We start from the raw sequence: 13002 nt of genomic DNA, 5'->3' as shown, positions 1-13002 counted from the left end.
GGTTATTAAACCGTTTGTACGTAGAGGGAAATATAATCATCTGTTGTTTATTAAGAAGAGTATATCCTCCTTTGTAATTAAGTGTGTAAAAAGAGATAACGTAGCTTATGCCGTAGTTAGTTTGCTGGTTCGAATGCATTCCGCATACTTATACATATAAGTATCGAAATCCTGTAATCGTGACTCACTAACACAAAACGATTAAGTACCTAACCATTGATCGCATTCTGTATACTAACGATACCGTCATACTTAATCAAGAAAGTTAGTGGATTTAGAGCAAATTCAGATTGATCATTTCACTATGATGATTTACTTTGTGATAACGTTAGTTTGTACGAGGGATATGTGTTGTGATTAGGTAAATATTTATTTGTTTGTCAGATTGTGTCGATCGAGTGAATCCGTGCGATAGTTTGAACTTGGAATAATGGACGTAATGTGCATTAGAGAAACTCAGTGCCTAAATTGACTCTTATCGTCTATGTGTTTTTAAGTAACATGTCGAGGATGTTATAATATAAGAAAATGCTCTTAAATCCTTCAACTATACATGAACAAATAACACTATACTTGTTTCTGTCGCGTACGAAGGTGGTTGTCTTAAAAATTCTCGATGCAACGAACAGAGATAATTGAAATTGAAGAGAGTTTGATGAAAGATCGACGAGCACCTTCGTTGCTTTAATTACAGTACGCTCAATTAATTGTTCTTTGACAAGTACAATCGAAACGAACATTTCTTAGCCCTGTCTAGGTGACCCAACAATCTTGTCAAAACACTCGAAAATACATTTTCTTCTCGATAACGGGAACGACAATAAAGCGAGCATTACAAAAACACGAGAATCTCGCTCTCTCATTGAATCCCCTATGTTACACGTTCTCTAATTATTCTCTAATTGTTCCTTCGAATGAAACGTAACCAACGACGAGCATCGTCGATGAACCGATGCGTTTCGAGATAAGTTTCAATTCTATTCTCTATTTTCATTCTATTTGCTACACACTGCCTTATCAAGTTAGTCACACATAGCTTCTTTACACCTTGTAGACTGTCAATTAGTAGGATGCACGCTTTATTTCCTCTTCTTGTTAACCCTTTCGGTGCTATCTGTAATTAGGCAAAGTACTAACAATTGGGATAGAAATTAAAATCGTGTTCATCAAAATTATTAGCTACCAAAAGGGTTGAATGTGTCTTGATGAAACTCCGACATCTCGAATGGACCACTCTACTCAAAAAAACGTCACGAACCACTTGTAAGCATCACGTGCACCTTGTATATAAAGCTTTTATGAGCAAAGAATGCAATGCGTTCGGATGGTCCTCTCGAGCCACTTGATTAAAACATTTCTATTCTATAGAACACTGTACACGCTAGGCAAACGCGTATCGGGCCTCCTGTGACCGAATGGCCGAGCTGATCCTAGCACTATGACGATTAACGATAATTTTAGGTTGCCCGACGACACCGATCAGGGGTAGCCAACGTCACGACGACGGAGGGAGGATCGCGGCCACCGTGGAAGAGGCGTTAGCCAGTCTCACCACCGAAATGGTAAGTTGGTAATCGTAGTATTAAACGATCGGTTACTCGAAGAGGTACCGTCCTGAAATGTGAATTCCCTTCTTGTCATTCAACATTGCTTGCTATATGTGTCCTCACACGTGTCCATGCTGTTCATTCAGTCAGTTAAATGATAAGCAACCTTCGGTTCCTTTATTATTTCCATATTGTCCTATAGAGTTTTGAACGATCCTGTATGAAAAGAAGATTACCCATTCTCTTGAAATATCACCTTGACCTATGTTATAAGATTTCAGTCAGGTTCACGATCGCGACGGTACCTTTGTCGAACGATTCTGCAAGCTGGTAAGTGTATGAAATAATACGTAACCGATCGATCGGACCGTGTAAGTGTTTCTCCGAGTGGCCGAGGGTTTTTGTAACTAATAAACAGCCCCCAGACGACGAAACGTGTCGTCCTCTTAGACGGGAAAGTCTGATGAACGGTGAACTCTTGTCGGTATACAATCGTCTAGCCTTTTTCTCTGTCCATGTTGTGTCGGAATTCATGAAGAACCGCCGATTCAGTGACGCACTGAACGTTCCAAAGCGATGATTCCATTGTACGATTCCTCGAGGATCGTTTGAAGAGGGTGCATGAAAAGTTTGAGACTTTCTTTGAGCATTTTGCATTGATTCTATTATAGTTCGATGCTTCAGCGATTGTTCTTTGACTTTGTCTTTGATTTTTCGTGAAGAAGTTTTTGGAGGAAGTTGCATGAGATGGTGGACAGATGGGTGATTCGATAAATGTGATTCGAGTGAAAATCAATGAAAAGTTTGTCGAATCGCTTTTCTGTCCTCGTTACGAAAGGTCGAGTGCATCCTCGAATTTCTGCATGTGTTCGCATCGTAGAACTTGGAAGGAGCACAGCCCGAATCAGCGTAATTTCTCGCGTTTGCCAGTGCGTGCATTTTTGAATAAGTAAACGAGAGTCAGAGGCTTGCAACACGCGAAAGAATGCCGAGGTAATTCCATATTAACCCAGTATCGTTCCCGCGACGAGAATTCTTCGGCTCTAGCGAAGCATTTCAAACGATTCTCCCGGTGCAGAAACATCTTTTTTTTTTTTTTTTTTAAATATAGCTTGATTTCCATTTTTAGACAGAAGGTTGGACCGATAATGAAAGGTTGCAATTGCGTTCCTCAAATTCTTTTATTATTTATAAATTTTAGTGTACAGGCAGGTAATAATTATTCTTGCAAAAAGGCTTCTGACTTATTATTATCTCACGAAGAAAATTTTTTTCTTGGTGAACGAAACGCTTTGGAACGTTCTGTGCGATGAGATTAGACTGTCTGAACGGTTTCTCTATTTCCTCAAATCAGGAGATACTGCAGCAAGAGTGAATGCACAACTCGTCCCTCTAACTTCCGTCGTCAGTTTGGATGTGGCCTGCCCCATCGTAGCGACGAATCTTCGAATAAAATCAGAAAGATAAAAGAATAATTAGGGCAATCAGCGAAAATCACTGATGCTGAGTGTGGAAAAAGGGATTAATGGGTGACTTGGTCACGAATCGAGACGAGTCTCGATTAATTATATTAACCATACAAATTAATCATTCCTTTTATTTTGCATTTTTATGTGCTTCATTGTGCAGTTGTATTATACTCAAGCCTGTACTTAAATAATACATTTTAAGTATAAGATTCGTCTCGATTCAAGAGTTTATCGAGTATTAATTATCGAATATTTATTAACCCTTTCCACTCGTGTGTCTATTCTCAGTTATCATAGTGATGTTATGTGATATTATTTTATTTAAGTTTTATAATATTTTTTTCTGTGATATTAAAAATTGACAATGACAGTAGGGGTGATGTTCTGTTAATTAAAAGGAGGTGTCATTGTTTATTCAAAAGTTAGTAGCAAAATCTTGAAAACTTAAGAATTGCGTTCATTTCTTTTTTTATATTTTATACAAAGGGTACTTAGAAGTATTTATTAGGGTCTGATATACTGAGTTCAAGCTACCACGAGTACAAAGGGTTAATTATATGCGTGGTGAGCTATCACTTCAGGTACGCACGCGATTAACAGCGAAAGAATGAATGGCAAAGGCCAAGAAGCTCGTACATCGTGATAAAACTCGGCCTATTACAGTATTAGTGGACTATAATACTCGACACTCGTTCAGGATTCATACACTTCGAGGAGTGAATTTTCCTTTTTTTAAATAATTTTTATTTCGACATCGTGTATTTCAGGGCCGGCGTGATCTTTTGCGGGGCCTGATTCAAAAATTTTGTGGAGCCGGAATACACATTAAAATCCTATACTTAAATTTCATAATAAGGAATTATTTATTACAATATATTTTTTGTAAAATGAATATTACATAATTTTTCTCGCTTTTTTCGCCGCAAAATCTTTGATTGCGTCATCAAAATTGATTGAGTTTGCTACTTCGCTTTCTATTAAAAGAATAGCCAGAGATGTAAATCGGTCTTGGCTTATTGATGACCGAAGATAATTTTTTATTAGTTTCAATCGCGAGTTTTTATAAACCGCGGGCCGGCCCTGGTGTATTTCTTATCTTATTCTTTGAATTCTCCCTCTCGGTGTGAAACAATCGTCATCGAATCATCGGCATTTACGAAGTCGTTCAGGTTTCAATTACACGACACGAAAGGTCGTAGACTATTTATTCACTCGTTACCTCTTATCGTAATTAACGATTACCTCTTGTTATTATCGGCTAATTGTACGCGTTATTAAGAGGGATCGTGGACGAAGGGAAAAGGTGTAAAAGAATGGAAGATAGATGTAAATAATTACGATCCCAGTTAGGGTGCAACCATCAGTCACGTTTTTATTACGATAATATAGCTAACAATCGTGTACATGTATCTATATGTGTCTCACGTTCTCTCTGTCTTCTGTACGTAATTATACATATACCTATACATATGTACACATATAAATGAAACGTGTATACCGCATATATCAAAGTGGCCTTTGAATTCTTGAATCAATTCTGAATAGGTATATCATGAAAATGGTAGAATCATGAAAGCTTATTGTACGTGTAATGAATAACTATTCTGCCTGTAATTGGGAAAACCATTACTCAAAATTGTAACATTCTTGGAAGATATAATGATTGAAATTTCCAGTAGTCATGGTGGTTAATTGTTCCAAATTTTCAAATTTAATTTCATAGGTAATTTTCTAGGGTCATTATCTCACTTAAGTACCATTTTGCAAATGAGTTAAATTGAAGTTTGACACTTCTGAAAATTTCACAAGTTTCGAATTGTTCAGAATCCATTAGCCACCCTGACATATGTTATAAATATAACAGCTGGCGCAAATTGTATTATACGTGGTACGATAAACAAGAGTGATTGACGGAATTCTGATGGGTACCGTGTACGTACATATGCAGGGTGTTAAAAAATACCCTGAAGACCTCTACACCGGTGGATAGATAACGAAAAATCGAAGTGGAAAGTTCTGTAGCATTTTTCGATGGGATCAGTAGTTTAGCCATAATTCGTTGTTGAAAATTGAAAAATTGAACTTCTCACTTCGATTTTTCATGATCTATCCAGCGGTGTAGAAGTCTTCGGGGTATTTTTTAACACCTTGTATATATGAATGAAATAAAAATTTATATATACATATATACAGTAGTCGCAGAGCAAAGAAATATGTAAACGCGTTGCTGATTATAGGCGTGAAAGTTATCGTGAACGTTTTGAAAAACCAAAATGTTGTTCAATTACACGTACATACATACACACACAGACATACATATAATTATATTGTCCTCGATGAAGCGCTTTCGACAGTCGATATATTGTATTTAGGAAACGGTGGTTATCAAATCTAGTCGCATCTCGGTGATCGATCCGTGTTCTTAATTTAAAAAAAGTTTATTTTTATTACCTGCTTTAATTAGGTCATTTGCTTTCTATACTTTAATTTCATTACGTCTTCTTTTTCTGATTCATTTAACCATTGAAACTTGGAGGAAATTATGAGAAGATACAAGTGCAATGAATTTTTCAAACCGCTCCATAAATGCGTTTCGATAATCATTTCTAAACGAATTACAAATTCAGTACAAATTTAATGAGTAATCCAGTACAAATTAATTCAGTATGATCATTTAATGAGTAAGAATTATCCAAAGATTTGCAACAAGAAAACGATAGAAGATAATGGTAAAAAAATGACCAAATTTATAGTTTCTCTTGCAAGAAAAATTTTAATAGACAAACAGGTGTTTACTTGAAGTATCATCTATCAATTTTGTTCCTAATATTTTTGTGGACTACCTCAGCTTCATCTACTTCTTTTGCAACTTTCTTGTCATAATTTTTATTTCTCAGGACTTATAGCAATCGTCTATTAAAATTTTACTTACTTTCATAAATTTTGGTCAATTTCTACCGTCTTTACTCTCCGTTTCAAAGGTTAAATCGATCGAAATTCGATCACGGACGCAGATCACGCGAGCCGAGGGAAGAAAGAAGGAAGAAGCTTGAAACTCGTAGCTTTGTTAACTCGATACTCTTCCACGGAGTACCATGTGTATTATCATTATTGTTAAATCGTAGCCATTATACGGAAGGACGGTACCCCGTGTTTATTAGCGATCTTGAAAGTGTGATATTTTTTTAACAAACATATCGCAAGTACGTTCGAATTTTGCGGGTGATTTCAATGCTTGCACTCGAAGCATTCTCCGATTAGGTGTTCAGGGAGGATTAAGATGAAATCGAATCAGGATCGAGGAAATCGTATTAAAAAACAGATAAAAATTCATTTCTTTGGACGTTAATTGTCGAAGATCCGTCGCTTATGTGTTAATTTGTGTACTTAAACCACAATTAGTGTTGACACTTTTCGATCGAAGAGGAAATTACTTATAGTTAATCTTTCTGTCTACTAGAAAATCTGTTGTTAATTTCTCTCTGATCGAAAGGTGTTAATCTGTGTCCTTAATTAACTCGGTTAATCAAACTTTGTGTTCTTCATTGTTCTCGTTCCGTTTGTGTGTTCTTTTACAAGCACATACTTACCCTCGATCTTCGCCTAACAAATCGCTTTCAATTCGAAGCATCATCTCGACAAGATACTTACAGAGAATCGAATCTAGTCATCCGTTCATCGAATATGTTTCCATTAGAAAGAGGATAAAACGATGCTCGTTTATAAATCAGAGAACTGATATATTTTCTGTGCTCAAATTCAGAGACGAACGAACGGCAACGCGAAGGATGTGGAACAGAGATCGTCCCTTCCGATGTACACTCAAGTGAGAACGAGTTTCAAACGCGCCAGTATGAACCGCATTTCGATGATGAGGAACATGCAAAGGGTGTTAAGCATCCAACGCCGGGAGCTGTGAGAAGAAACGATGAAATCGATGTCGTAGAATCGTTGAAATTTCTTAGAAATAATCGCGTTTTGGGCACACGGAGACAGGAATAATGTTATGCTTAGCATATCGTTTAATGTAATGATAATTTCTTAATGGAAAGTATTCATATTAGTGAATCTATTATACTCGTGAGGTACTTATTTATGCTGAGGCAAAGTAACCAAGTGATAATTAATAAATTTAGTATATTATTTCCATGATATTGAAGGATCTTTTTAAAATAGAATTTTCAGAGAATTTTACACTGTACGTTACATATCACGTAACACGCGTGTGTCCATATGTGTTTTTAAAGAAATCAAGATTCAGGATCGTCGACAAGGAGATCTGTGATCGCGTGAGAGCATCCGAAAGAATTATTCCTTTGATATTTAAGAAGAAAAAAGAAATCGTTTTTATCGTGTATCATATCCTCGATCGTTGTACGATACTATATTGCAACGTCGATTAAAAATGAGATAATCGAAGAATTTCAATCTTAATCCTCTCGTGACTGTAGATCAGCCTTGCGTCTAAGTGTCTACTTAACTAACTGCGTTAAGAATTCGTTTATCCTTTTCGTCGTTGTACCGCGGTTTCGTTCAATCGTTCGAAGGGAAAGATGAAGCTTTGCGTTTTAGAGAATTCACGAAAAGCAATATGTGTACGATATATGCGATCTTCTCGTGTAATTTTGTAATCTCGTGTGCAAACGTGTTGGCAGGATGAAATATTTAAATATTCCTCGAATATTTTCGAGGAGAATCCGTCGCGATTTCGCGAGGAAAGAGGTCGAAGAAATCGGTTCGAGTGTAAAATTGCGAGCTGTTACGTTTCGATCGTCAAAAGTGTATACTCAACAGTATTCGTTAAATTTTTCGCAGGATTATATTAAGTTTCTAAATTGTTAATAATTTATTAGTGGAATCAACGTGCCATTGGGAATTTGTCAAATATACACGGTAATGTATGCGCTAGTGAAGTTGGACCAGATTATTAGACTAATTAACCCTTTAATTAAACTAGACACGAATTTAATTCTATTTTCCTTTTTTTTTTTTTTTTATAAAAATGACTTTAGGTATAAGTGCACTATTAAAGGGTTAACGAAGAAGAATGGATCGGTTGTACAAGGTATTCTACTTTAAATGAAACTAAAGCATCCTGTGGCTATTTTTAATTGCTTCCTCGGGTCGAAGTGTATTTCTACTTTAGTCTCACGTGGTGAAATCCCTAGGGATATTCCTGCAACCGTTCCATTTCTGGATACACGAAAATACACATCGACATTCAATGAAATACGAAAGATCGTTCGATTGTATTGTTCGAAACGAAACTTGTCAAACTTAACCGAGATTTTCAGGCGATACATAATATTCTGATTATTATCATTATCATTATTACTATCACCATGATTATTGATATTATTTAAATAAAGCAGTTACTATTATTCTTACGACTGTTTCTGTTATAGTTGTCACGAGGGTAATTCTATGCGTTTGATTTTTATTTCTTTGTTCTGTGTATGTATGTACGAATGTTTGTGTGTTAATAACTTTTTTTTATGTTATTGAAAATGATCGATCGATTATTGGGAAAAGTAGACCCTCCACCCTCGGCGCACTTTATTTTTAATTTCTTTTTTTTTTTTATCGACATTTTTTTCTTATCCTGGTTTCTTTATTTGCACCCATTTCAGACCCACCTGTAGTCAAGCGAAACGAAGATAATTGTATACAAAGAAAAAAGTACGAAACGAAAATTTGTGTGCACGAGAGAGAGAAAGAGAGAGTTGACTGCGGAGCCTGTGAACCCTTGCAGTTGGCGCATTTAGAAACCCTTCCACCCCCTCGGAATTTACGTGAAAATTCATTAGGACGTTGATGTAAGTTCAACAGACATAGGCATATAAGCGAACGCGCGTTATTGGCGTATTTATAGGGTGTTCCGAAAATATCTCACGCGGCCTCCCACTGTCTTCTCATCGTTCAGAATTTTCCATTTGAAAAAAGAGAGGGAATTATTTTAATTTTAACTTTATTTTCTCCTATTTTATTATAGCATTTTCAATTATAAAATTAGATTTTTTTCTTAACAGAAATATTATAAAGTGATATTATTGGAACACCTTATATTAACAAATAACAGGTCGAATCGAGACGACCATTTAATTAATATCCGTCGCTTTCCCCCGGACATTTTCAATTTTTCTTCCGGAAAAATTAAGAAAGTGATCGTGGAAAGCGATCGAATCGTCTCGAATCGATGCTAGACAATTTAATTATTTATTTTTCTATTATTTCTCTGCCGTGCACCGCCAGGAATGTTCAGTTTCCCTTCGTGGGATTCTGATTCTGTCTCGAACATAAGCAACGCTTGGTAAACGCATGATATTTCTAAGACTGTTTCTCCGGAGAAACCGCGTACGTATATTCTTCTTTTTCATAATTTCGCGTATCGTGAAATCTCGCAGCGAAACTCGTCGATACGTTTACCAATAGGCATCATCGCCTTGAATTCTCTTCTTTTTTTTATTATTTTTCCCGTCCTTAACGCATTATTGCTATTCACTTCTTAGCTATGCGTGTACAATGTACACTTTGTACACTTATTAGAACATTAATATCATGTCAGCATGTTCAATTCGTTTCCAATCGTCCAATCAAAGAATTCTGCATGCTTGTTCGATTTAAAAACGTGGGTCTTTATTAAAAATTTCTTTTTCATCTGATTAGCATAATAATCGTGGATTATTGACAAATGAAATTATTTGAATTAAGAACATAAATCAAATTATTCTAAATAATTTTTTTCTCGTGGAAGAAATAGAAGATATTTCGTTTAGTTTAATTTTAATCCGAGCCATTGATTCTAATGAACTTTAACGCGTCTAATGCTGAGGACTCTAAAATTTATCAAATAATTTAAAAGAAAACTGTAGCTCTTGAAATTGAAACTTTTGTCTCGCTTTTACATGGAATAATAGAGAATGGTATTCGACGCGTTAAATGGCTGCTGGATCGAAACGATCTGTAGAAAATATCGCGAAATAAAGGGTGAAATTTCGTTTGGTGAAACATCGCGAAGTATCGATGTGGCTCGTAATCGAGATGAAATCGCGATCAACGTCAATTTGCGAGAACTCGCTGCACTTGAACTCATTCAAGTGACTCTCGCGACGTTCGCAGGATTGTGTATCACTGCTGTATATATTTATCAAATGATATTACGTGCATGTATAAAAAAAATTAAAAAATCAATATAGAGTGTGAGTCATACAGTTGAGACAGTCTCTTACTCCAATTTCGTTGAGAATTAAACAAACAAAATGATCAAGAAAATTGAGTCCATCATTTTTTCTCCAAGGGTGCAATAAATTAAACAGATGCAAATTAATATCACTGCATCATTGCAATTTTAAAGAAAATCGATGCATAGAAAATGCAACATCCAATACAAGAGGTTGCACTTTTTCGTTGCATCGTTGCACTTTTAAAGAATGCAACTTGCATCATTCTTTTTTCGAATTTTCAACGAAATAAGAGTTGCAACTCGTTTCAATTGTACGATTCACCTTGTGTACATGTGTATGTATGTTCATACATATATATATAATATATTATATATAAATCTGTACACATATGTAGATGTCGGACTTCATCGTGTACACCAATGCATTTATATCGCACGCTCGATCGTGCACCAATTGCATTTCCTTCGGGATTCCACTCTGGATTCCGATACCTCATGTTGCTCGCACGATCGCAGCGATGTACGATAAGGGTGAATAAATTATTGTTGCGTTCTATTTATTTATCGCAGGACGATCGTCCGAAATCGCGTGTCTGTTTCTCGAAAGATTTAGCTCTGCTCTTTGGAGCAGATCTTCCTGGCAATAATTGTTGTAATAATAAAGTTTGCAAACACGATTTCTCGACTGAATCACATCCAATCCTCCATCGTATAATAACAAAGGGTAAATAGTAAGTCATGTATATTAATAAATAATGGAAGATTCGTTTGTTTAATAGACTTCGTCATTGATTTCAGTTATTGTCCTCACCTTCCTTATCACACAAAACCAACAACTACCTGGACATCCCCTGCACACTTGCTTAATTTTATCAAATAGAACTAAAGGTAACTTCACAATTTTGTATATTAATCTCATTAAATTTTAATTATGATCATTGATATCAAATTTACAGATTGTTAATACATTTCTGAATCGAAGATTCGTTTGATTAATAGACTTCGTCATTGATTTCAGTTATTGTCCTCACCTTCCTTATCACACAAAACCAACAACTACCTGGACATCCCCTGCACACTTGCTTAATTTTATCAGATAGAACTAAAGGTAACTTCACACTTTTGTATATTTAATCTCATTAAGTTTTAATTATGATCAATTGATATCAAATTCACAGATTGTTAATACATTTCTGAAGACAGAATTTGGATCGAAAAGTTAGATCACAATTAAACTTGTATTTTTGCTCGAAGAGACCAACTAGATCCTTGTTTATAATTTTTTTTTTGTTTACGTTAAATTTTGTTGGTCAGTTCTATGGAAGAAATGAAAACGTATGACAAAGCAGGGGCCTAATGAGAAGGTGACTCAACTTACTTATAAAGCCTTATGTCGATGAAGTAGAATTAGGACAGAAGGTGCTTCGACCTCGTCGGTGCAATATATCCTGCATAAGGTAAGTACTGATTAAGGACACACGATTAAATAATGACGAACTGCGTTATAATAAGCATCCTAATTATTATCTCAAGGATCCCTTTTCTTATTAATCACATGAATGCTATAATAATCTGGAGGTGATGTAAGATCAAGGAAAATTAAATCTATGATCGATCGAATTCCACCCCTTTCCATATATGACACGAACTCCCATAAGATAACTCGTCTATGACGTCATATTAATTAACTTTTAGAATGTGATCGATGTTTAAAAAGCGAGCTTGTAAACGTACACTCGAATGAACGGTATATGAGTCAAGGCTCCGCTGGGACCCTTACCTACTTTTTCCTTTTATGGTAGTGAATCAGACCGATGATCGTATGGGATATGACGACCGATCTTACGCAAAGAATTTCGCGCGTGAACAGGTTGTCGAGGAAAATTTTTGACAATTTATATTAATTAAAAATGAAAAATAGAATGTCCATATCCAGTTGGGAAAGATTTAATAGAGCAACGATTTACTTTGAACGAGATTGACATTGTAATTTGGAAAACGCTCGAATTGTTCGATAAATCTCGAAATAAATTGCGCAAGCGAGAAGGCTAAAAGCGTTGTACGACTCATTGCGAATTGACCATGACACGAGTTGACTCAAGGAGATCGAGTGAGATGCCTGTAACCCGAATGCCAAAATTACCTCCACCTAATATTGAGTCTTTCCTACTGGACGTACATTTCTTTTAAACCTGTAATTTACATATGCAATTTATTTAAATTAATAGAAAATCTTGTTCTCTCTGGAATATTAAATTGTCACGTTTTGCGATTTTGATACGATTGGAGAGCATATACGTATTCGGTAACCTTGTTACAATCTCGATGACTTTGATCTTGGTAACTGGACGAACAGATTGGAAATTAGATCAAGGAATCGAGATCGTAATCCTCTGTGAATTTCTTTTTTTTTCTGATCTTGTGTAAAGCTGTTTTACTTTCTCTATCAAATTACGATTACTTTCTAACGATTCAAAAGAATTGTACCATGTAATCCCATGTTAATGATGCTTAATATTCGTGGTCTCTTTTCACATTATTTTTCCTCTGCACTGAAAATTCTCTCATAAATCATTCAACGCTTTCTTCGAACCTCTTCCAGCAAGCAGAAACATCCCTCACCAATCCAGACGAATCCTACAATCCCAAGAATGGAGCCAAAGAAGAGCCCATTGTCTCTCGCGGACACGTTGGTTAACCAGATCTCCAGTGGACATGAAAATAGCCGGGTCCTGTTGATCGGCGTCGAAGCGTCGCCGATTCTAAAGATAAATTTCGCGACGGTGTACGTTTTCACAGGCCC

The 13002-nt window shown here is 35.9% G+C and overlaps 1 protein-coding gene across 12 annotated transcripts in view; it reads left to right on the top strand.

The window, feature by feature from the left end:
• The window catches only part of LOC114878788 (phosphatidylinositol 4-phosphate 5-kinase type-1 alpha-like), a 29636-nt gene extending 18657 nt beyond the window's left edge, over window positions 1-10979 (top strand). For 10 of the 12 annotated variants that reach the window (XM_029192975.2, XM_029192973.2, XM_029192978.2 and 7 more), the window contains 2 exons: window positions 1462-1562; window positions 6780-8399. In XM_029192975.2, coding sequence (XP_029048808.2) covers window positions 1462-1562; window positions 6780-6935 — 257 coding nt within the window. In that variant the 3' untranslated portion in view covers window positions 6936-8399. Of the gene's footprint in view, window positions 1-1461; window positions 1563-2901; window positions 3763-6779; window positions 8400-8646 lie in introns of those variants that run through there. The other 2 variants (XM_029192980.2, XM_029192979.2) reach the window with 2 other exon arrangements.
• Window positions 10980-13002: the final 2023 nt, after the last annotated feature.

This window comes from Osmia bicornis, chromosome 13 (assembly GCF_907164935.1).
Source record: "Osmia bicornis bicornis chromosome 13, iOsmBic2.1, whole genome shotgun sequence".
Lineage (NCBI taxonomy): Eukaryota > Metazoa > Arthropoda > Insecta > Hymenoptera > Megachilidae > Osmia > Osmia bicornis.
The sequence above is the reverse complement of the archived record's forward strand: the minus strand, read 5'-3'. Positions and strand labels throughout refer to the sequence as shown.